The following is a 26,574-nucleotide window of genomic DNA, read 5'->3' on the forward strand; positions in this document are numbered from 1 at the left end:
ACCTCTTTACGGACCTCCTTTTTTCTCTGAGAGCTCTTTTGGATAGTGAACAGCACTTTGACTCTGTTGTGTTCCTTCATGTTAAAGGTAGTGTTTCTCCTGGCTATTGTATCTGCTCACTGTGTTCTGGGCCTAAGTTAAGTTTTGTAAAGCAAAGAAAGCAGGTAATTTTGTGTTTGTAGCAAACCATGTTGCCATGCAAGTGGAGCAAATACATTTTATTTTTCGTGCAGGATAAATACTTTCTACTTTTGCATGTAGCCCACAAATACTGCACAACATTATTTGTTTTTCACTGCTTGCTTTGCTATACTTGCAAACATAAATGAGGCCTTTTATGTGCTTTTAACACGTACTGGAATTCTAGACAGTATGGTCAAAGTGGAGTACGTAAAAAGGATTTTACAGGGGGTGATCAATTGAAACTGCACAAAGTAAACCATTAAGTGCAAAAATTAACTTCAGATATAAATGTTTTTATTATCATTTTTATATTTTAGGCTTGGAGAAAATAACCTGGATATAGAAGCAATAAAAATACTCAGCAATGTACTGATGTCCCAAGAATGCAAGATGTGTAACTTGGGGTAGGTTTATTGTTTTTCCCACTACTCCTCATTTACAGTATGCCTATGGTATGTTTTACGCTGAAAAAAACACAACAATTAGAAGTTTTGCTCTATGCACAATATAATTACAGTTTATAACCAAACACCTATCACTTGGATATAAATATGACCATCTTTAATATATAAAATACATTATGCGCAGAGGTTGATGGAATTGGTCAAAGTTTTATCCGATTGTTAATCCAATTTTCTTTGGTAGAACATAGATGGCCACCGCTAGAGTAATGATCTTTTATTCTGTATAAGCTGGACATTACGGTGTGAGCCAATGATACAGTCCCATGCAGATGATCTAGTTCACAGCAGGATGGTTTGCTATGCTAATTCCAGGACCTTGTTTTAGCTCCTCAGGTATAGATTTGCAGTCCAGTGGGTGGTTATAGTTGAGTATACTAACGTGTTGCATTGCTCAATGCTGGCGTCTTTTTACTGGTGTACATCCAGGCGCATGAATGTGCGAGGACTGGGACACCCACTTTAAGCATCATTACATGCTAAAATACTGCTTGGTACATTTTTAGACACAGGCCTCAGCACTCCCAGAAAATGGGATGACAAGACGTCATTTTAGAAATGCTGTGCGTACTCACACCCAAGTAGCTGGAGACTGTTACTCAGGCTGTGGCCTAGGGGCACTGCATGTGTTGATGCAGGAAAGTGCACTACTGATCCATGCACAGTCCTCCCACCGTCAGAAGTTTGTGCATGCCCTGGATCTGCCACATTGGACAGTGATTGACTGCTGCAGTTTGGCGGTGAGAAGGTGTCGTCTCTGTTAAAGGGGAGTGAAGAGACAAGGATGTTTGTTGGCTTGTGTGACTCAATGGTATTGCAAGTGATCTGATACTGCATCCTAGGACGTGAGTTTGATCATTACTTACTTACAAGCAGCAGCAATAGCAACTCCAACCACATCTGAATCCAGCCCAATATATTGTAAATGTAATAGCCTGTGAAGTAGCATTCAAGCCAAGTTGGTATTGCCTTTTTAAATGAATGTTGCTTTAAAACATTGGGCAGGTTTGTCAGAAACCTATAGATGCCTGCAGTTCGCTGGCAATTACATTTACCCCACTGTATATTTTATAAATATTAATATTTTTTAGTGGATTGCCATTGTATACTGTACACCACTGATTTATGCGCTTTAAAATTTAGTTTATTATTTTGATTTATTTATAAATTTTACGCTTTTGAGCATTTAAATATCGCTGTTTTGTTTTATATCATGAGTATTTTGCATTTTAATGAATGCCAATAAAGTTATACACTACCGTTAAAAAAGTTTGGGGTCACCCAGACAATTTTGTGTTTTACATGAAAACTCCCTTTTATTTATTAAATGGGTTGCAAAATTAATTGAACAGATAGTAATGACATTGGCAAGGTTAGAAATATTTTTTTTTTATTTGAAAAAAATGAGGTAATCTGAAGAAATTTCACCCCACGCTTCCTTAGGCACCTCCCACAAGTTGGAGTGGCTTCATGGGCACTTCTTGCGTACCATACGGTCAAGCTGCTCCCACAACAGCTCAATGGGGTTGAGATCTGGTGACTGCGCTGCGCACTCCATTACAGACAGAATACCAGCTGCCTGCTTCTTCCCTAATTAGTTCTTGCATAATTTGGAGGTGTGATTTGAATCATTGTCCTGTTGGAGGAGGAAATTGGCTCCAATCAAGCACTGGGTATAAGTTGATGTTGCAAAATGGAGTGATAGCCTTCCTTATTCAGAATCCCTTTTAATTTGTACAAATCTCCCACTTTACCAGCACAAAAGCAGCCCCAAACCCTAACATTACCTCCACCATGCTTGACAGATGGCGTCAAGCACTCTTGCAGCATCTTTTCATTTGTTCTGCATCTCACAAATGTTGTTCTTTGTGATCCAAACACTTCAAACTTCGATTCATCTGTCTATAACACTTCGTCCAATCTTCCTCTGTCCAATGTCTGTATTTATTTGTCCATAAAATACCCCTTTTCACTACAAGCCGGGTCACACCTGGGCTTTTGTAACTGGCTCCAACCCAGGTGCGACCAGCTTGTAAACGTTTTTCCACTAGCGTCCCCCCACCCAGCATAATGCTGGGCAGGTGACGTCATCAGGGGCGGGTCCTAAGCCATCACATTGACCCGGGTTACCCATTTAAACTGCACATTGACCTGGCTTACCCATTTACACTGCACACAGCGACTAGGATTGAACCCATGTTCACTATTATCTAAAACAATTAGGTGCTAAAAAAAAGTAAATCTGAGAAACTATGAAAAATTGGTATATAAGTTTTGTATATGACAAAATAGCTACAAGGATCCAAACATGTCAGTGTGGGCATGTTCAACCCAGATTACTCTTGCCCAATGGGCAAGAGACTCTGGAACCAGAAATAAAGAAAACCAAAGTGGCCCTGTGCTAAATAGTTACAGTGTAGAAATGGCTGGAATGCACCTGCTTCAAATAAATGTATGTTTTATGATATAATATAGATGGCCGCCTATCATGATATTGATGTTTTAATATATGGTTTATATATGTTGTATTAAAACTTTATGTGTTATACAAAAATAGTCTGTGATTCATTGTAGCAGTTGCATTCCAGCCATTTGTACACTGTAACTATTTAGCACAGGACTACTTTGGTTTGCTGAACCCTTGTTAGCCGGATTGAAATGCCTGGTCTCACAACCTGGGTCATTTTCAACTTGGAGCGTTTCCACCTGCCTGCAATCTCGGGTTTTGTACGCTCACGTGCAAAAACCCAGGTTATTTAGGCTAGTTTAAAAGGGGTATTAATATTTTCCTTTTATTGGACAGTCTCAAATACGGCTTTTTCTTTGCCACTCTGCCTAGAATGTTGACACTAAAATTTTGCGGGTAACATTTAATGAAGCTACCAGTTGAGGACATGTGAGTCGTCTATTTCTCAAACTAGAGACTCTAATGTACTTGTCTACTTGCTTAGTTGTGCACTGAGGCCTCCCACTTCTCTTTCTATAAAAGGAATATTCACAAGGAATAATCAGGCGCTTTGACAGTAGCTGTGATTCTAGTAAAGCGGCTGCTAAAGTTTGGGGGTAGTCAGTCCCCACTAGAGAAAAGCAAGGAAAAACATGCACAAGGTGCTGCTCACTTGCCTTGTGCATGTTTTTCCTTGCACTTCTCTTTCTACTCTGGTTGGAGCCTGTTTTTGCTGTACTATGAAGGGAGTAGTACACACCATTGTAGGAAATGTTCAGTTTCTTGGCAATTTCTCGCATGGAATAGCTTTCATTTCAAAGAACAAGAATATACTGTCAAGTTTCACATAAAAGGTCTCTATTCTGGCCATTTTGAGAGTAGAATCACACCCACAAATGTGATGCTCAAGATACTCAACTAGCTCAAAGGAAGGCCATGTTTATAGCTTCTCTAGCAAGCAAACCCATTTTCAGCTGTGGTATCATAATTGTACAAGTGTTTTCAAGGGTTTTCTAATCAACCATTAGTCTATCGTGATTAGCAAACACAATGCACCATTCGAATATTGGAGTGATGGTTGCCGGAAATGGGCCTCTATACACATATGTAGATATTCCTTTAGAAACCAGATGTTTGCTGCTTTTATATTTCTGATTAATTTTATGAAATCTTCATTAAAAAAAAAACTGATTTTCTTTAAAAAATAATGAAATTTCAAAGTGATCCCAAACTTTTGAGGTTTTAAGTAAATTTCCTTTATTGTAATCTTTCTTTTCCTTTTTGACCTTGAGTGCCCGGGATTAACTGTTCTTGGAGCACCTTCAGAGTATTGTTCATATTTATGTACGGTTTCTGAAAATTAATGGAATTATACCAATAATGTATTAAATACACTTAGGTGGTATTCAATCCCCACCGCTATTTCTGATGGGGGAAATAGTGGCGGGCGCCTATTCAATGCTCTCTTGCCCAACAGCATTGAAGAGGCAGATTAACAGAACGGGCCCGACTTTAAACGCTATCGGGCCTGTTTTGTCGATAACGGCCGTGAATTGTCGTGATAGCAGCCGAATATCGTCAATGCATGGCCATTTGCACGGACATGCCCCCTTTTTGCTGAGCGCCAAGCAGGACATCGAATCCTGCCTGGCGATATGCTGTAGAGCAAAACAAAAACTGGCCAGGGTCTCGGCTGTCAGGGCGGATCGACAGTCGTGACCTGGCATTGAATACGCCCCTTAATGTAGGGATGACGGAACAAACAAATAATGTTCTAGCTTCTGCTTACAAAATACATTGTACTGGAAGGCCAGTGATGATGCATGCTGTTTACAAAATAAGCATCTCGTTTGTCATGAATGGAGTGCCCATAGGTGTGTGCGGGCACCGGTATACACACTTCCTTCAATAGGAATGCATGGTGCATACGCACACTGCATTTCATTGCATTAGTGTGCTGTAATTGCTGTGAATATATATGCACGCTCAAGTGATTTCATGTAGGGTAAAAAAGGAGGCGTGTACTGTACATGCACACACTTATGCATTGACCTACTGTAACAGTATATTTTTTTGGAGGGGAGGAAAACCGGAATAGCCAGAATAAGCCCACGCCAGCACGGGGAGCATCTACAAACTCCTCACAGTGCTGTGTGTCAGTAATGCTAACCATTTATTTCACCATCCGTGCTGCTCATATTGTATGCTAAATGCAAATGTTACATAGAGCTTAACACACTGTATCATTTCCTCATATTTATGCTCCAAAATCCCATTTCTACCCATTTAAAATCCTGCCCCTGCCACCAGGCACCCTAAGGAGACAGCACCTGCCTTTCCAAATAAAATTGCTTTTAAATATAGATACGTACTTAAAGTGTTTAGGATGTCACATAGGTCAGGCCAACATTTGGAAATAAATTGGGGATCTTTGGAGCACTGTTTTTACTGTTGTCAAAGTGTTATGTTTATGTTCCACTGGGTGGCGCCCAATCCCTGTACATAATGCATTTATTTCCCAATTGCATGAGTATGCAGAAATAGATAACCATTGAACTGAATTAACTTGCAATTTTTGTTTTATTTATATTATTTGCTTATTTTTCATTATTTTCTATTTCCCAATTACCCCTTACATTTCAAGGTGCCAATAATTTAATCCGTTCTTCTAAGTTCTTTCAACGTACTTCATTACCAACAATAGTCATAGTCCCCTTCTCTGTTAAACATTCACAGAATAGATTAACTTTGATCATTTTTGTACATACAGTATTTTTAGTGTGTGCAGTCACTAGGGTTTGGAATGTGGAGCTGTAGAAATGCAAGATGTCACTAATAAAGGGCCTTATTTTGGTTCACTCTTTCTGACAAAATCCTTCTTAGATGGACAAAACCATGTGCACTGCAGGGGAGCATATGCAAAATGTGCAGAGAGAGTTAGATTTGGGTGGGGTTTTACTTCAAAGTGAGATCTATATTGAAGTGTAAAAATAAAGCAGCCAGTATTTTCCCTGCACAGAAACAAAATTACTCACCCAAATCTAATTCTCTCTGCACATGTTACATCTGCCCCCCTGCAGTGCACATGGTTTTGTCCATCTAAGAAGTATTTTGTCAGAAAGAATGAACCAAAATAAGGCCCAAAGTATTCTATTGTCTGACTCTGTACATGATCTGTGCATGGGGAACTGTATGGCATATGTAACTGTCAGCTTAGCAAGGAGCATGTGGCAGAGTGGGGCCAAGCATATGGTGAGTAAATCATTCCCATACCACCTACTATTCGCATTTTACGAATCCTGACAAATCCAATGCTACTCACAGTGATGATCACATTAAGCGCTTCTGAAGTGCTCGGCTGTCCAAACCTTTCTCCTCCCAACACTGTGCACCCAAACACTGAGTGGGGCCCACCTGCTAGCATTCTAACTATCATGGGACATAATTATTACAATGTCTCACTGATAATTGGGACAGTTGTGAGGCTATGCAGAAGCTGACAAAATGGTAAATCTGCTGTACTGTTGCCACCACGTTCGTAGATCTACTTTTTTCATATCGACATCGTTGAAGCCTGCTTGCTGCAAGGAGTCCTCTCTATTAGGTTGTGTATTTTTTCTCCACATATTAATTCCATTAAGACCATTATACAGTATATAAAAGCACTCTTGATCAGTTCAGCATAAGGGCTGCTGTAGAAGCAATGTCCATACAATTCTGAACATTTTCAATACATACATACATACATACATACATACATAGGAGTTGTCAAAATATGTGCTGTTTTCCTGCAGAGCTAAACCAGTAAGCGACTCCTCTGAAAAACGCATGCAGGATATACTTTTCTCTGTGCATAAAAATGTATGGCAACCTTCCTATTCAAAAGGTATTCATCTCTGAAACAGGTAAGAGCAGTAGACTCCAAACGTTGTTGAATCACTGCACCCTAGAGCAGGCATTCCCAACCACGGTCCTCAAGGCACACTAACAGTGCAGGTTTTAGTGATATCCAGGCTTCAGCACAGGTGACATAATTAGTAACTGAGCTAATTTGATTCAACCACCTGTGCTGAAGTCTGGATATCACTAAAACCTGCACTGTTCGTGTGCCTTGAGGACCTTGGTTGGGAATGCCTGCCCTAGAGTATCAGCATTGTTTTCTCGGAACCCTAAAAATAATTAAACAATTTAAAAAAAATCCTCAATAAATTTAAGTCAGGGTCAGTTATGTGTGCTTCTGATTGTCTACATGTTTTATGATTGGCAGCCGTTCACTTTGACCATAAATAATTTGATTTGGTCCTTGACCACCAACCTGTAAGAGTCTCAAGGCACACCAGGGTGCCCAGGCACACGACTTCGTAACCACTGGGTCCTACTGACCAGTATATTCTCAGGGGTTCCGATGGTGGGCGTATGCGCAGGGTAATTTCTGCGCATGTGCATATGTCGGGTTTGTGCGGCCATGATGAATAGTGTGTTCACGGGGCGCATGCACCCAAGTGTGCAGGTGGCGGGCAGCGGGCCGGACCATTTGCATATGGGAATGCCCAGCGTTTCTTGGACGTTCTCATGCCAATGCCTGGATAACACGAGTGTGGGGGGCAGCCAGCTGACATCACCGGATGGTCACCGATGTAGGTGGATCCCACTAGGCTGCAGATGGGTGTTACTGTGAATGGGTGGCGGCCAGGCCACAAGGCGGGGTTTCGCAGCCTTGGGAATCAGCCAGAATACCCCCCCAGTGTTCACTCTAGGATTTTTTTGGCGCAGGGTACTGACCACCAGGCAGGGCGCTGACCACCGGGCAGGGATCTTTTTTCAATTGGGAGGGCACATTTTCTATTAAAAATTAACAATAGAATCAAAAAAACAAATCTCTAAAAAATTGCACACTACACTAGGATTACACCCAATAAACATTGTCAGAGGAATATCCCGGCCTAACACTCCTGCATCTGGATCGCCTCACTGCTGTACCCTGCTTGGCTGCTTCCCGCCGAGCATCTCTCTAGCCGTCTCACTTCCGGCTAGGGATGCCAATCCCGGGGCAGGGTGGGCCGGCGGTGGCGGAACCATTCCGCATCCAGATTGGAACTTCCGCCGCGTTCCGTCCCACTTTAACCCCTGCAGAAGAGACAATATTGTCTTGACAGTTCTTAATACATGTGAGTGATGATGGTATTTTTAGCCAATATTTGCACATCTCTCACAGAGTTGTTGGCATGTATAGTGATTATTTTGTGCATCTCTAAAAGATGTTAACACTGAAAGGGTTAAAAATTAAACAAGGATCTTTTGCTATAGACTTATGGTAATACAAATGAAGTAATAATAATAATAATAATAATAATAATTTTATTTAGTGCTCTTTCTCCAATAAGACTCAAGGTACTTCTGATCATTTATACCACCTTTAGCTATAGGGCTTAATTCATCACGGATTGCTAATGTGAGAATTCGCTATGAACTGCAAGAAGTAAGCAGCTGCTCAGACAAAGTGAAAACGCCATTTGCAAAGTTGCATGAGAATTGTGAATGGATGGCTAATTGGTATCCACTCAAAAATCCATTACTCAGTTCTTGAATTATTTAAGATTTTGCTGTCTGTGCAAATGTGAGTATAGAGTGTACACATGGTGCCGATCCAGCGACCACCAATCTCGATTTGATATCGGCAGCCGGCAGGGTAGTAGAAGAATACTTGCTACACAGTCTATTTCTACTTTAAATTCCGATTCCACAAGGCCACCCATTGGGATCGAGACGCGATCAAGTACGGCTAAACTCGGTGTGATTTTGACTATTTGCTATGCGATTTTGACTATATAATCAAAATAATCAAAATAGCAAGTCAAAATCGCACTGTGTGTACACAGCATAAGTCTGAGGCTTCCACTGATCTGTGACTAAGACAGGGTGGAAGTGGTCATCGGAGATGTCACAGACACTCCTCAAAAATGACTACTGATCATGCCTGCGTTGTTTCTGACACACCAAGAAAATGGCAAATTACCACCCGTGAAAGCCAACTTCCTGTCATTAATAAAAAAGATTTGTCTAGAGCGCTAGGGCAAACAATTATGTGCTATACTGTATATCAGTAGCCACCATGAGGAAGGGTTACCAACCTCCCAAAATCTTAATACAAATAATAATATAGGAAACAATAAGTAATAACACACAATTTATTAATAAATTTACAGACACAGAAATACTGCAGAACCTGGGAAGATACCAACTGGAGAGTTGTTTGATTATGTTTGCTATTCCTGCCTTTTTAACCGGAAATGAAGCTTTACGGCGATATATGAATAATAACTTCAGGCTATACCTTCATAAATACACCTTTGAGTGTTCTACGCATCATATTTTCTCATCTGAAAACAGTTATAAATTGATCCTGGTGTGTTACCCCAGAGGAAGTCCCTAAGGGATGAAACGCGTAGGGTTTTTGTCTAGACCTATATGCATCTACGTTCTAATCAGGGATCAAATACTCCTATATGAAAACCATCTATTGGAAGACTTCTGTATACTTTTTTAATCAAATGTATTTTATGTATATTTTTTATTATTGTTTGGAATAAATACATTATATATATCTTTTAACAAGTGTATTCTGGTAAAATACAGTATAGCGCACCTCTACACTTTTCTCTCTATCCATTTTCTCATTGGACCTCTATTAACAGCGGGGCCCTAGAGTAGTGCTGCTATCCAAGAAGCGCAGGAGAAGGTCACAACCTCCCCATCCCTTGTGAATATATATATATATATATATATATATATATATATATAATATTCATTTATTATTTATTTATTTACAGTTTCTTATATAGCGCTGCGCTTTACAATTGTAGATGGTGATAAAACAAACTGGGTAACAACAGACAGACTTGGAGGTAGGAGGGCCCTGCTGCAAGCTTACAATCTATAGGGTCATAGGAGGGAAACACAAGGACAGGCACCAGTAATAGCATAGCAGTCCCACCAAGTTACAAGTCCAGAAGAGAAGTTATATAATGAATAAGTGCCTCCGAGGGTTATGCGTGTGGTACTTAAATATGATAGGCTTTCCTGAAGGGGTGAGTTTTCAGGGAACGCTTGAAAGTTTGGAGGCTAGTGGAGAGTCTTATTGTGCGTGGAAGGGCATTCCATAGGGTGGGGGCAGCCCGATGAAAGTCCTGTATTGATGAATGGGAGCTGGTGATCCGTGCAGAAGAGAGACGCAGATCTTGTGCAGAGCGGAGTTTTCAAAATGGGAGATATTTTGTGATAAGTAAAGAGATATATGCTGTGCAGTCATAGGCGTGCACACATAGAGTGTTAGGGGTGCACAGGCACCCCCTAATGCTGTGCCCACCCTTATATACTTTTGCTTTTTAGAACTGGTATTCCATCAAAACAAGTGCCCATCAATCAAATATGTGTTTTTTGCATTGTTAATTGTAATAGACCATTGTCATATCACTACATACCTGCGTCATCCATATATGTTTATGACTTTATGGCTTTATGACTTTGCCCACTATCAATACCAATATAAATATAACCAGAAGGACGATAAGTGAAGTGCGCAGTTTACGTACTCTGTCCGTAACCTGCTTACCCTTTAAGCCTTGCTACGTGCGAACAAAGCGTAGCTAACCTTTCTCGTGTATTGTACACGCTAGACCGATACTTGTAAATGTGTATCCTTTCGCAGTACTTAGTACCCAAACTGCGAATACCTTTAAGGACAATGTCCGTAATACACCTTTATCGCTATATGCGAAAAAGAGTCAAGACAAGGATATAACTCAAAACTAAGGAGATAGATTCTCCAAATTGTGTATTTAGTCCCTAGCGGACAGCACGGGGGTCCAGAAAGGAGAAACACAGTATAACACGTAATACAGTTGAATTAACAATACTAAATATGATAGAAACACTACTAGGGGAAAGAAAACAGATACAGAATACAATCAGCCATATCAATATAAATAAGCACAAGGAATGCAACCGTTTACCGTCTCATCAATATGCGCCACGCAGTCCGGTCGAGCTCGCTAGGTTCAAATAGAACTTAGCCCGGTCAGGATGAAGGGGGAGATACAGTGCCGAAGTGACCGAGCCAGCTCAGGGATAGCTATCTTTATAGTGTCCAAACAAAGGGGGGTCAAAGGCCGTTTCCATTGGTTAAGGGTTCAAAAGTCAAGTCCTCAGGGATTGGAGCAAAGTACTGCACTTAAGTTGGATTGGTGTAGAGGGAGTGTACTTCGGTGTCCTTTGTCTGTTGGCATCATCGTATGGGTCTTAAATCAACAACAAGAACTGGTTATAACTCGATCCATTGTCTTACACAGTTCATACAGAAAAAGTACAAGGATTATGGATTATGTCCGTAATTATCGGACAATAGGTCGTTGCGAAGTTTTCGCTACGACCGGAGTGCTGCGCATGAGACACTGAATATAACGATACTAGACATGTACAAGAAATAGTTGCGTATTGTTGGTCAAACTATGTGTAGTGCACTAGTCCTATAATTAACTATATTGTATTCCGTGTTAATGTGGGATATGAATTTATGTGCATTAGTATGGCGGCGCTTAAGGTTTGCTTCGTTACACAGAACCTGTGTATAATACTTTATTTGCGCAACTCTGCGAACCAAAATGGCGGCCATACTATTCTAAAATGGCGTGTATGCAATTCGACTTTAACACCACTATATCTTACAAATTTCACTGCATATCGTACTTATTAAGATATCTAATTATCTGGCAGGAAAGTGTATTGTAATTACAGACCCACTAGTAAATTGCATGGCTAAAATTGCTCACTTACAAACATTTTCTTCCTACTGTTTGTTGCTACTCTAAGAACAGTAGGAGATCACATTGTCAACCATAATGCAACAAAAGTACAACATGTTGGTTTAACTGTTGCTAATTGTAACGTATTCTTGTTACCCCATTGATACATTCAAAGTGAGATAAAATTGTTTGAGGAGCAAACTAGACATCTCTGTAATAAGGTATATTTTTTGCTAATTTGCTATCTCTAGAACTAAGCCCATCTGCTCTAGACCAATTTCGGAGCAGGGGCGTGCTATTGGTACTAGTTGGCTCTAACATATTTGAACTAAATCTAATAAAAGTTAATTTTTAAACTAACTACACATAATCAACAAGTTGTGCCCCCAAAAAAGAGAGAGTTCTTTTCTGTCTTCCCTTTTATGTTTATGACTTTATTTGCATGTACTGTTACACAGACTAATTAGAAGATTAAAACTGAACTAGGCAGAAGATTATGGTGTGGCTGAGAGATGTTTTATATTGTAGCGAGTGCGAATAGCTGATGGTAGACACGTCTGATTGGTGGTGTTAGACAAACCCAATGGGCGTGTAAGACACCCCCTAATGAAATTTGCATGCCCTAATGAAATGTGCTGCGCACGCCTATGTGTGCAGTATGATTATATGTGAGTATTTATTGTGTATATACAGTTTTTTTAAGACACCTCTCACCTCTGTGCCATTAGAATCCACAATATGGGCTAAATGCCAAAATAAGTAAATAAGTTTATAGTGTGATGCAAGTTGCAATTTGTTAAGAGTCTTTGCAACTTATTGTCTGCTGTAGTAATAAAAAGTTTTGCAACTTAATATCAACAGCCCCTCTGCTGTAATAATGCTCCAGCACAAGGGAAACCTCCCATTCCATGAGTATCTATTTATTAATTTGTCTATTTATTTACACATTTAATAGGATGAGATTTTAAATGGAGGAAGAGGAAAAGTGAGAGATTTCGTAAGAAATCTCCATTTTTTTAAAAGCGGCAATGATTTACTCTTCAAAATTAAACTGATTTTACAGTGTAAATGATTGCTGCTTTAAAAAAACTGGAGATTTCTTACCAAATCTCTCACTTTCTGATTCTCTCATCCTATTTAATTTCCCCCTGAGGCTGCAATATCTTTCTCAAATATCTTCATCCATATGGGCGCATGGCCATAATGAGGTACTGTATTAACCCTAATATCACTCAAAGGATATATATGCGCGTCCAGTGTTAGTACTGTCCATCAATTAATTTACCTTGTGGATACAATCAAGGAACTCTAACCAAATTAATTAAGAGCAGTTCCATATTGACTTATGATGACATTTACATGGTTAATTATTAACCAATATTTGTGATTGATCTATTTGTTTTAATTTAGTACCCCTGTAAGGTTTATGAATTATATTTATTTAATGTGCATATGATTTGGTAATAAATTGTGTGTTTTTACTTAGTGTTTCCTATATTATTAAGCGCCACATGATTTGGGTATTTGTTCCTGCCAGTAGAATTGCAATAGAAATAGAATTCATGTTTTCTGTGTCTAATTCCCCCCACTTATGTGCATACTATGGCCCGTATTCTAGTTCAGGCAAATTCCTTCTCAAATGGACAAAACCATGTGCACTGCAGGTGCGGCAGATATAACATGTGCAGAGAGAGTTAGACTTGGGTGGGGTTTTTCTTCAAAGTGAGACCAATATTGCAGTGTAAAAATAAAGCAGTCAGTATTTACCCTGCACAGAAACAAAATAACTCACCCAAATCTAATTCTTTCTGCACCTGTTATATCTGACCCCCTGCAGTGCACATGGTTTTGTCCATCTGAGCAGGAATTTACCTCTAAGAGTGAACAAGAATAAGGCCCTATATGCATACACACTCGTTCAATTATCGTTCTATTTGTCAATTCTCTATTTAATGATCCATGCAGAAATAGACCCTATACACTGTATATGAGCCAGCTAAGACACTGTTTTGTTGCCTAATGTAAATGTCACTGAACTGTCTGATGTATGGGGATTTTTGTGAAAGAGGAAAATTAAGATGAGCTTTAAGCTTTCAACACCATACAGATGTAGCCAAGCTTATCATTGCTGCACTGATTGCCACGTTTGACTCCCGTGGCAATTGGCGCAATCCTTTTGTCCTGGGGTTGTGTCTATTTCGCTCCCGCAGCTTGGTGATTCCATGACACTGGTGCGAATTTGGCATGCCAAAAAAGAACGGGTGGGCAGATTGCCACAATGATGAGCTTGGCTACATCTGTACATAGAAGTTGGGATGAATATTACTTTTTGGCCCAGTGATGTGAAATCACTGGGCCAAATTTTTTTTTTTTATCTGTCTGCACTGTATTTAAAGAGTTGGACATTAATAAAAACTGTTGTAAAGCAAGTTCTGTCACAGTTGCCCATGGCAACCCGTCATTTTTGTAGTGCAGCTTAGAAAATGAGCAACAATTTGATTCGTTTCTATGGTTGCAGTGCCTTTCTCCTGTGTACCAAATGGACTTAAATATGGACCTATTAACCATACTACCCTTACTTTATTTATAATATATAATATGCTTATATAATATGTTATCTGTTTCATGTCACATTCATGTTGCTATTATCAGCTCATTTTTTATTGTTTATTTTATTAAAGAAAAATGAATTGTACAAGACACAGTAAATATTTTACAAGGGTATTTTTATCCCATTCTTTAACCAATGCGTTTCTATGGTGATATAAACTCTGTACAATTGCCTCTGCAAACAATTTTCCTCATGTATTAATCTCACACACTTTATTTTTCTCACTTCTAAAAATAAGCTACTGATGTACATCATATATGATATACTATTTATTATATAGACATCTACATCCTCTCTTCCTCCCACACATGTACAACTACACATTATGGATGAAATCCAGAATGGCAGATTCCAATATTTTAGAATATGTTAGAATTCATTATTTGGAAAAAGGCTTTGACCCAGTTCTGTTGCTAGGGTATCAAATGTAATGGTTAGAGACGGGCAGGCGGGCACTGGCTGGGGTGGACTGTCAGTGGCGGACAGGCAGGCAGAGGGAGAAGCCTGCGCAATGGCAGCCTCCCCTGCCTGGGTTGAAAGAACCCAGGTAAGAGCCGTTTCCATGGCTTGTCACCCAGGTTTAACTAGCTATAAATGCTGCTTGATTCCTAGGTAAGAAACCCGGGTCACTAGAGCTGGGATTTATACCTGGTCACCATTTCCACTGACATTCTAGTGTTCATTCTAGCACTCGCCATCTTTGAAAACCCATGCAGTTCTTCTTACTTGCCTGGAGTGTCGATGTCTGCTGAAGTGCTTCTAGCACAGTGTGGTCTGTATATCAGTACTTATATGCAAACCAGACCTGTGCTAGAAACACCACAGCAGACACCGACACCCCAGGTAGGTAACAGCAAATGCATTTGTTTTCAAAGATGGGGATGCTAGAATGAACACTACATTCAAGTGCAAAAACAGGATTTTTAGGACAGAAGAAATGGGGTATAAATTTTGCCTCTTCACATATGCACATAATTTGGGTTGCGAAAAAGAAACACCCGGCCAGTTTCTCCATACAGTAGCTGTGCTCCTGCCCCAAGACTTTAAACTATGTTATGTAAATGATTGGGGGCAGGAGCACAGCTACAGTATGTAGAGTAAGTACATATAATGTACAGTAGAACACACTCTGTGGGAAACTAACCAGAAGTTTTTTTCCGCACAACACAGTATGCGTAAAAGTAAAGAATACATATAGACATATTTCAATTAAAACTAAAAAATGTACATTGGAATAAAAAAAAAATAGTTCTCCTGTCGGAATCTGGGCTTCTAGGCACAGCACATAGAATTGTGTGCATGCACACCTTATGCAGGAACCCAGAAGTATTTATACTGTAGGAGGTCGGTAAACATAGTATTGTATAAAAATAAACGGTACTTATGTAATATCTGGGCTCCCGTTTTTCTTATGAGACCGCGTCCCCTCGCGGGGCTCGCTGCGCTCGCCACGCTATATAAAATCAACTCCATACGTAGTTGGATAGTAGGGGTATGAAAAAATGGGATGCATTTAACATGGGAGCCCAGATAATACATAAGTACCAAATAAACTGTATTCATTGTACTGTAAATACTGCTGTAAACTGGGTAGTAGCCGCCATGTTACTAATCTGCTAGTTGGTCTGAACCTAGGCAGGCACAGTGCATAGAATGCTGTGGCCTTAACCGCTAGGCCTTTATAGCTACTGTGCCTCTGGCCTGTTAGCTGACTCTCACCTGATTCAGGAACCCTGAAGTCTTTTGTAATTACTACATTAGCTGCTGGTGAATGCGGCTGGTGTCACAATGTACGCAATTTTATTGTAAAAAAAGAAACTGCTGCTGTAAGTCTGGTAGTACTGTTGTCCTGTCGCCATTATTTGTTCATGTTTTGTCGTTTTTTCCTGAAGTTTTAGATTTCAGTCTTGTCTTTGATGTGCCTGAAAAAGCCAATAGTGTTGTCCGTGCCCCCCTTAATCTGTTCATGTCATTATATAATAGTTTGGAGTGAATGGAATTGTGAAAGTATTTCAGATCATACTGTATATGATGTTATATAAAATGTGACAACACTAACCATGCAATGTATTATATTTATAGCCTTGGCTGGTCACAGTTAAAAGATGAAGAATTTTTAGAGCTTTCTAGATGTCTCCCACAGAATAACTCTTTGAATGGATTATGGTAAGTAAGTAAACAGTCATTGATTAGGGTTATTTGTAATTTTCATTTTCAGAAGCCTAGTTGCTGGTTGTTGTCTGCAGTATGAATCAAATCAGATGCTGGACACCACTGAAGATGTACTATGAATAAAACATCCCCCATGTATTATATAGGCGTGTGCGTGCAATGTGCCTATGCATGTCAAACAGGCCACCCCTGATTATGCTGCCTGTCGCACCTTCTGTGGAGTTTATGCAGATCAGTCAAGCAGCGCAGTAGAGATATTGCTGTGAAACAAATACATACATTATTGATGAATGAGACTTGCAACATCTTACGGAAATCCTTTCTCCGGAGTGCTACTTGCATAATAGCAGTTATTAGCAGGCTTGGTTCTACGGACAGCATGCACCAAAATGCTCATTCAATTCAGCAGACTGTTTTGCTAGGCATTTACATTATTTTGCTGCAAACATGGAAATAACAAAAACATGGCAATGCGTGATTATAGCTTTATGTGCAGACATGCCCTCTTACACACAGGGAAGGAGATTTATTAATGGATCAAAAGTAGTCATGCTGATATCTAGAGATGTGAAAGTGAAGATTTATTTAACCATTGTATACAGTGCTATAGCGGGATAAACAAGGCATTAAAGTAAAGGTTCTCTTGATATCTAGAACTCATTCATTCTCGCCAACTCACAAATTCCTGTAATTGTAAAGTGCGGTTTTAGGGGGTATTCAATCTCCTGCCGCCATTCCCGACAGCATTGAACAGGGATCTCGGCAGAACGTGCCCAACTTCACAAGCAGTCAGGCACGTTCTGCCGAGAACTGCTGGGGATTGATGAGCTCCTGGCCGCAGCTCGCCTATTTCCGGAAGCTTCTCACAGCCACGCCTCCCTCTCGGCGCTCAGCAGACAGGACATTGAATCCCGCCTGCAGAATCTCTGTCGAGCAGACTGAGAACAGGACAGGGTCACGGCTGTCGGGCCAGCCCGACAGTCGTGACTCTACATTAAATATCTCCCTTAAACATTTGTTAAACTTCCACCTGTTCCATCAGTACAACCCATATACTTGCCCGCAGGGGCGTAACTATAGCACCGCAGCCCCTGCCACCGCGGGGGGGCGCTGTGCATGTGAGGGCGCCGGGGGCTGCGGTTCTATAGTTAAACCCCCCCTCAATCCCCCGCAGACTTACCTATCGCGCTGGTCCCGGCGGCTCCGTTCTTCTGCTGAGGACCACCACAAAATGGCCGCCCCCATATAGCACACAGTTCTCTGAAACTGTCTGCTGTATGGGGGCGGCCATTTTCTGGTGGTCCTCAGCAGAAGAACGGAACCGCCGGGACCAGCGCGATAGGTAAGGCTGTGGGGGAGGGGGTTAGCATGGGCGGCGGGGCAGGGGTGCTCGGCGGGGCAGCGGGGTAGGGGTGCTCGGCGGGGAGGCGACGGGGGGGGGGGGGGGGGGCGCCCAAAACGTAGCTATGCCACTGCTTGCCCGCATCACCCCAAAAATGGCATATAATTATTGGACAAATTAGGCTAATTAAAAACTTCTAATTGTTGAATTAATTATTGGTGGTTTCCCAGGGGTTCCAAACAAAGTCCTCACATTTGTACCTTTTATAATAGGGATTTTCACAAACTTTTCACCTTCACAGACACTGCAAAGAAAGATATACCTTAAATCCTACAAAGGGTTAAAGTGGATTAATTTGCACAGCTAAATTAATAACAAACAGTTGTGATGGTCATGTAAAATTGCATCTAGTTGCGCTAACCCTTGTAAACAAGTTATTGCAGCTAATTGGATTCCATTCTAATAGACTGATTACTGTATTAACCCTTTGAGTGCCAAGTGAATTTGTCAAAATAGATGTGAAAATTAGCAAGAAAACCTTTTTTCTCATCATAATGACCGATGAGGTTCATCTTTTTATAGGAAATAGAGGGTGAAATTTAATAGGCTGAGAGATTCAGAAAGTGAGAGATTTGGTAAGAAATCTCCAGGTTTTTTTAAAGCGGCAATCATTTACATTTTGCAGTGTAAATGATCTCTGCTTTAAAAAAACTGGAGATTTCTTACCAAATCTCTCACTTTCTGAATCTCTCATCCTATTAAATTTCACACTTAGGGGAAGATTCTCTAAACAAGAAATGCGGTAAAAACCCCGTTATCTGGCTTTTTACCGCATTTTGGGATGCTCTTAGCATCCCCCGCCGGTTTAATGCGGCGGGGAGCATCGCCAGAAAAATCTGGCGATGCCCCATAGAAGCCAATGAACTTCTACCGCATCCCACCGCCGCCCCGCAACGACCCCCCGCCGCCCCGCATCGCCCCCTCCCCTCTCACCTGTGTCCGGGCAGCACAGAGCTGTGCTGCCCGGACCTGTGACCTCCTCCCTGCACTGATCCTCTTCCGGGTGCAGGGAGGAGGAGAGCCTGACGCAGCAGCAGCAGCGCCGGGTGTGTGAGGGAGGGGGGAGCCCCCAGGACCTGCTGGGACCCGGCGACTCTCACCGCAAAGGACAGCTCTTAACGCAAGAGCTGTCCTTTGCTATAATTATCGCATATGTTAGAACATATGCGTTAATTATAAATGCGATGGGCGGCGAAGGGGGGGCGGAGATTCTTAGAGAATCTCCCCCCTAATCTGTTTTTACACAGCATTTTTTAAAAATGTATATAACAAATGTGAGCGACGCTGGCATTGTTAGCAGATATTTTGCACATCTCTTACAGATATGTTGGCACTCAAAGGGTTAATAGCGAGCTATTTCCCAGTAAACAATGACTCATCCCTAACAACTGGCTTCAGTGGCGTAGCTACATTTTGGGCTCAACCCCCCGCCGTTAGGGGGGGGAGCCCCCCCCCCCGCCGCCCCGCCAAGCACCCCTACCCCGCCGCCCATGCAAACCCCCCCTCAACCCCCCACAGCCTTACCTATCGCGCTGGACCCGGCGGCTCTGTTCTTCTGCTGAGGACCACCAGAAAATGGCCGCCCCCTTACAGCAGACAGTTTCAGAGAACTGTGTGCTATATGTGGGCGGCCATTTTGTGGTGGTCCTCAGCAGAAGAACAGTAGCCGCCAGGACCAGCGAGATAGGTAAGTCTGCGGGGGATTGGGAGGGGGTTTAACTATAGCACCGCAGCCCCCGGCGCCCCCACATGCACAGCGCCCCCCCCGCGGTGGCGGGGGCTGCGGTGCTATAGTTACGCCGCTGACTGGCTTACAAAGAAGTCTTTTTTTCTTTCTTGCATTTATCTATTTGCATATACTCTTTTTGAAAAATAAGCAATGGTTGTAACATTTTTTAAAGTCTTTCTTTTTCTGTTTATGAATTGATTTCCACTTAAAACTAGTTACTTGTTCTTCAATAATGGACTGCTGCGCTGTAGTTGTTATTACAGTATGATGTGTCTTTCTCAGCATCTATAGGATGGTAGAGTATATATGCGTTATCTGTTTTTGAATTGTATGATTTCCAGAAATACATTGGTTTCACATATACTCATTCGTACACTTGATTAGAATACTCCATAGCACAGGTTCTCAAAGACGGTCCTCAGGACCCCACAAAGTGCATGTTTTGCAGGTCTCCTCACAGAATCAAATGAAATAATTAGCTTCACCTGTGGATCTTTTAAAATGTGTGAGTGAGTAACGAGTGCACCTGTGCTCCTGCTGGCTGACCTGGGAACCATGAACTATGTGGGGTCCTGAGGGCCGAGTTTGAGAACCTGTGCTCTATAGCAGTGGTTCAAAAAGTCGGACTTACCGGCGATGTCACTAGATTGATTCATTACTGATATTAATCACGTCCGATAATGGCGCGCGGAGCTGCGCATCACTGTCGCTATGATCCTTACACATGGAGCAATGTAGGGGCATTTTCAAAGTGATCTAGCAGGTAGCTTATGGGCCCTACACACGTAGTGACCCGATGAGCATTCTGAGCGATGATAGATCGTTTAGAATGAGGTGCCAGCACTGTGCGCTGAGCGATTTGTCAGGGACAGTGTTCTCCGGTGAGAACACTGGCCCAGACCGATTAAGATCCAGTGTGCTGGTTCTTAATCGGCGGGAGATAGAGACGTGCAGGGCCGTGCATCGTGCTATCGCTATGGCACACAGAGCAATGTAAGGGCATTTTCTGAGCGATGTAGTTAAATTAAGTAACATCACTCAAAAAATGCCTGTATAGCCTACATGTGTAGGGGCCCTTTAGAAAATGACGTGAAATCACCCCATGTGTAGGCCCCATTAGTTATTCTCCTTTTATATACAAATAACCCTGACCCAGAGCTGCGTAAAGAAATTAAGTAAACTGAGAAACGTTGAAAACCATGGTTTCCCATTTAAGGATCAATTCATTTTTATTATAGACGTATGCAGAAATAGCTGCAGTTCATAAGAGTGAAAACTATATTATATATATATATATATATATATATATATATATATATATATATTAGGATATAAGTTATAATTATAGCAGTTCGGCATTACCACTTGCAGATATACAAACATGTCCAGTTTAATGAGAGAAACATTGACTTTTACATTTTAACTACATTAACCTGGGCTCAAGTAATGAGTATCATGCATAACTTTTACATCCACTTTTACATCCATTGTACATCCATTAATTAGATAAGTTCAGGTAAATTTATTCCAAATGTGAGAATTCAAGATGCAGCAAATATTTCCATCATTAAATGGTCACTGTTTGCATGCCTTTAAGAAATTTGAATTCAGGTACACATACTGTATGTATCCCATTGAAATAATGGGACACTCGTACTTCGGCTCCATTGAAGATATGTGATGACATTTATAATACAGGCATTCATATTGACACAGGTTATTTTTTGTTTAGTTCCCGCACAGGAATTACCACCTTAGAGTAGACCCACAATTAGTCAAGATATAAGGTGGAACAATTCGTATAGATCCAATTCCTTATTTATATAGCCCGACACTCGTCAGTACTTATATAACAGGATGGAGGTGCTCCCCTAAGTCAGAAAGTAAACTGAAAAACACATGTAGAGAAAGAAGACTTTTTTTGGGGGCACACTTAAAGAGTAGTATAAGGTATGTGTAGTCCAAATGACTGTGTTCAGTGTTTAATTAGTTTGCTTAAAACTTAGCTTTTAATTGATTTTTATCTAAAAAAAGGAAAGAAGATTTTGCGATCATGGACAGTATATGCCATCAAAAAAGTGATATGCACACATTTACATACAATACATAAACACACAGACAAAACAACATTAATCTAAAAAGGCAGATAACTGCACCCCTGTTCACAATGATGGACTAAAGCAGAGAGATACTTGTATATTGTATCCGATAATAAATGGCTAGATTGCCTCTACACCAGTGTTACACGCAACATTAGTAACAGTTTCTGTTCTGAAAATTACAACCAACATTTATATGTGCAAATTTGTATCGATTCCAGGTTTGCAACAATAGAAAAACTATATAAAGGTTTGCCGTGCTAGCACACCTGAGATTGTACAGCTTTCTTAACCAAAAAGAAGGAAATTGAAAATTCCAGTATAGACGGCTTAAATATCTTTGTGCTCACCCTGTTTCTGCTGTCCTATCATCATATTATTCTCTGAATAGCGGGTGATGGATGAGAGAACAGGGGAGAGATATTATATAACCTGAAAATTGGTCAGGAGAGATAGATATAAATCTTTCTGCTGTTCACATCCTTAGTCTCACAGATTCAGTTGTTGCATATAGCAGTGCAACTGAGAGCCGGACTGTGTTTAGTGAATGAGAGAAGATGGAAGACACGCAGGGAGAGATAAAGTACTTGCTGCGAGAGGTAAAGCACCTGATGGTGTTTGTAAATTGATAATACAAATACAATATGGAAATTTACAAGGTGCCTCTGCTCGTCTCCATCATCTCCCTTTTAGTGGACATCTTGCATCAGCGGATGCCCAGTGAATAGAAGAGGGGAGGAGGTTGGCAGCAAGGCAGAGGTACAGATTGGACCAATAAAGAATCCCTCTGCTGCTTACACACCACAGTCTAGAAAAACTGTTGCTCTAAGGCAGTGCAGTGATTCCCCGACTGGCTATATAAGTGAGAGAGGATTTAAGACAGATAAGAAAAGTTTAACATTTCAAAATTATTTAGTATTAAATGATAGTATCTTATCTTTCTGCGCAGTGTCTCAAAAGGGTAACTCTCCTCTCAGTATACCGGTGGTTATCCAGCAGGGCAAGCCGAATGGTAAATACCAGATATCTGCAGCCGTATAAGTTGTCAGCGCTTCAAAGTGCTGGGTGCCAATATTGCAGGAGTCAGGCAGCGAAGGTTAGGCATGGAAGTGCGATGTCAGTGCTTCAATGTGCTGGATGCCAGTGCTGCAGGAGCTCGGCGGCAGAAATCAGGCATAGATGTGCGCTGTCAGCGCTTCAATGTGCTAGGTGTTTGCACTGCAGGAGGCGGATGGCAAAAGAAGGGTACTGGTGTGCGCTGTCAGCGCTTCTATGAGCTAGATGCCAGTGCTGCAGGGAGCCGGGCGGCAGGCATCGGGTATTGATGTGCGCTCTCAGTGCTTCAGAGTGCAGGAGCCGGACGGTGGATACTGGGCAGCAGGAGCTGTTTACACTCGGCGCGGCTTGAAAGTTGGACAGTATGCTTGCGTGTAGCTGGTCTGCTCTAACAGGGGTGCAGTACAGGTGCCTTGTGGCGAGGAAAACGCGTTTCGCCCCTCCTCGGGGCTTGCTCACTTCCTGCTAAGCCACAGTCATTGTTGTGTTTTTAAATCCTAACTGCTGCATAGTTAATTGGATAATTAGTTCATTATTACAGGGTAATTACGCTATAATTCATTTGTGCCCTAACCCAGAAGGAATACTTGTTTTTTACAGCAGGTATTCATGTGTAATGTTTTATCATATAAAAGAGAAACATTTTAGTTTGTTAAAAATTAGTTTAGACAGACAAACAAAGAATGGCATATAAAGTCATAGTACAGTAGATTACACTAATTGGCGTGTTCATTAGAAGACATCCGTTTAGATTTCTTTGATTTCCTATTCAACTTACTGGTTAAGACTAATACAAATGTGTAAAGATATTAAATATATCTCTTAAAAGGGGAAAATAATTGTTAAGGTAGGAAAAAAGTAATAAATAATTAATTGTTTTTTATTATTGTTGGTGAAGACAAAAGAATATGTTTCTTTTGTTTTATTTTGTTGAATTTTATTTTAATTCTTTATCCATTTAATTTTATTTAATTTTAATCACTTGGGAGGATTAATCCTTTGCATTCGTCTAAGGTTTGACTTAACAGGTCCAAAATAATACCTTTGTCAGGAAAAGGGGGAAGCAGGGCATAGTAACAAGAATAAGTAGTATTCAATATACATTAATGTAGACTTTGAGGGTTTAGTTACTTATTTAGAGTATTTTTGAGATTATCAGGATTTCAGAGGAAAAGAAAAGAAAGGAAAAGAAACCATAATATAGATCATCAGTGCAGGATATACAGTGGAATATATGGTTTATTCCATATGTATGTCCAGGATTTGTGTCTCAGTTTTTCAGACACAAATCAAAAAACCCCACATTATCAGAGCCAAAGCAGAAAATCGGCATATGTGTGTCCTTAAGGGTAGATTGATACCTTATCGCATATGCTAATAGGAACAAGCTTAAGTAGAGATATATTATTGTTAAACGACCATTCTTCATAGAAAAACAAAGATGTGGATAGGAAGGTGATTTAGGATAATAAATTGTTAGGGAAGAATGAGTGATGAAAAAATGAAAAAATGAATGAAAATGAAAAACTGTTGGTCATATGCATATGAGTGGGCAAAGGTCACTAAATGATCCTAAAAGTGGATATATCAAAGAAGCACTAAGCGTCCGTACTAAATCATTCTAGATAGGACTAAGATTCTAACAGAGTTTCTGTTATCCATCATCTAGTTAATTATCCGTACTAGAGTTTCTGTTATCCATCATCTAATTAATTATCCGTACTAGATAGGACTAAGATTCTAACAGAATTTCTGTTACCCATCATCTCTTACAATAACTATGTCCCTATTCGGGGGGGCTATCCTGTTAATTTGTTGATGTTAATCACAAAAAGGAATTAAAGTTAATGAATTCGTTTAGCCCGTGGGGGACCAAGGTGTTCAAAGTAAAAGTCCAAAAGCTTTCTTTTCTCAAAAGTTCATTTGTGAGGTCACCTCCTCTAATGCCCATATGGATAACCTCCAATCCATGTGCCTTGAAAAAGCTGAGGTCACCTTTATGTTTGTAGTAAAAATGTCTGGCTACAGATGTAAGTTGTTTTAGTCTGGATATATCGATGCTCGCATTTCTGATTGCACCGACATGCTCCAGTATGCGTTGCTTCAGCATGCGACTTGTCATGCCTACATATTGTGCGCCACATTTACATGTTATACAATAGATTACACCCTTAGTCCGACAGTTGATGTACTGTTTAATTTTCATACATTTGCCATATCTGTCTTGGACTTCTTTGGCTCTCAACATGTATTGGCATGCCTTACATACCCCACATGGATAGGATCCTGCAAGTAACGGAGTTTTTGGTTTCGTCCTTGTAAAATGGCTGGTGACCAGATGATCCCTCAAATTGGGTGATCGTCTCCAGCTGATAGCCACATCTGTGCCTATAATTTTGGCTAGGTCTTCGTCTGACAAAAGCACATGCCAGTATTTCTGTATGCTTTGTTTAATGAGTCTCCATTGCTGGTTAAAATTGCTTATGAACCTTGGTTTGGATTCGTCTTTTAAGTCCCCATATGGTTCTATTTGTCCCGGGTTAGCCACTGGTTTAAAGATGAGGGTTTCTCTGTTTATGGCATTCGTTGCTTTTTGTGCCCTCTTGAGTGACCTGTTGCTATATCCTCTGTCTTTAAGCCTGGTGGCTAGTTCTTTGCACTGTTGTGTGTAAATGGTATCATCTGAGACATTCCTACGGAGTCGAAGGAACTCTCCTTTAGGAATATTCTCCACCGTTGGGGGGAAATGGTGACTAGTTTGATGTAAAACACTATTTGTTGCGGTGTTCTTCCTAAAGAGTTTGGTTTCCACTGTGCCGTTCGTTCCCTTATAGATTTTTAGATCCAGGAAAGATATTTCAGTGCTGCTTACTTCCGATGTGAGCCGTAAATTCAAATTATTGGTATTTAGATTTGTCAGGAATTCCTCCAGCAGTTGCCTACCACCATCCCATATCATCATGATGTCGTCGATATAACGACACCAAAGATTGATATGTTTACAGTACTTGTCATTTTCTTCTGCGAAGACCATTTCTTTCTCCCACCAGCCAAGGTATATATTGGCATATGTGGGTGCACAGGCTGCCCCCATGGCAGTACCTCTTGTTTGGAGATAAAATTTACCATCAAAGGTGAAGAAATTGTAGTTGAGAACAAATTCCATAAGTTCCACAAGGAAGTCCTGAAAAGCGCCAAAATCTTCCATGTGAAGAAAGTATCTTACTGCATGTAGGCCATGATTGTGGTCTATACTCGTGTATAGAGATTCAACATCCAACCCCACTAGTAGCTGGTCATCACTCAGGCTGATGTCGTTGATCTTCTTTAGTATGTCTGTAGTGTCACGAGTATACGATGGTAGCTCTAAGACATATTTTCTCAAATGCAAATCCAGAAAGATGCTTGCCTTCTCCGACAGGCCTCCGATGCCTGAGACAATCGGTCTGCCTGGTGGTGTAGTGGCGTTCTTGTGTACTTTGGGGAGGAGGTATAGTGTGGCTGTTTTCGGGTTCTCCACCCATAGGTATTCCTGTTCTTTTTTCGTAATGGCTCCTTCTTGGAATCCTCTTTTTAGTATCGTTTTGTATTTAGATTGTATAATCTCCAGGGGG

The 26,574-nt window shown here is 40.8% G+C and overlaps 1 protein-coding gene across 4 annotated transcripts in view; it reads left to right on the top strand.

Moving 5' to 3' along the window:
- Positions 1 to 26,574, top strand: part of LOC146065159 (NACHT, LRR and PYD domains-containing protein 3-like) — an 85,031-nt gene that overhangs the window by 44,877 nt on the left and 13,580 nt on the right. For all 4 annotated transcript variants that reach the window (XM_083179025.1, XM_083179023.1, XM_083179024.1 and 1 more), the window contains 2 exons: positions 501 to 587; positions 16,585 to 16,668. In XM_083179025.1, coding sequence (XP_083035151.1) covers positions 501 to 587; positions 16,585 to 16,668 — 171 coding nt within the window. The remainder of the gene's footprint in view (positions 1 to 500; positions 588 to 16,584; positions 16,669 to 26,574) is intronic.

Source organism: Crinia signifera, chromosome 1 (assembly GCF_055691185.1).
Source record: "Crinia signifera chromosome 1, ASM5569118v1, whole genome shotgun sequence".
NCBI lineage: Eukaryota > Metazoa > Chordata > Amphibia > Anura > Myobatrachidae > Crinia > Crinia signifera.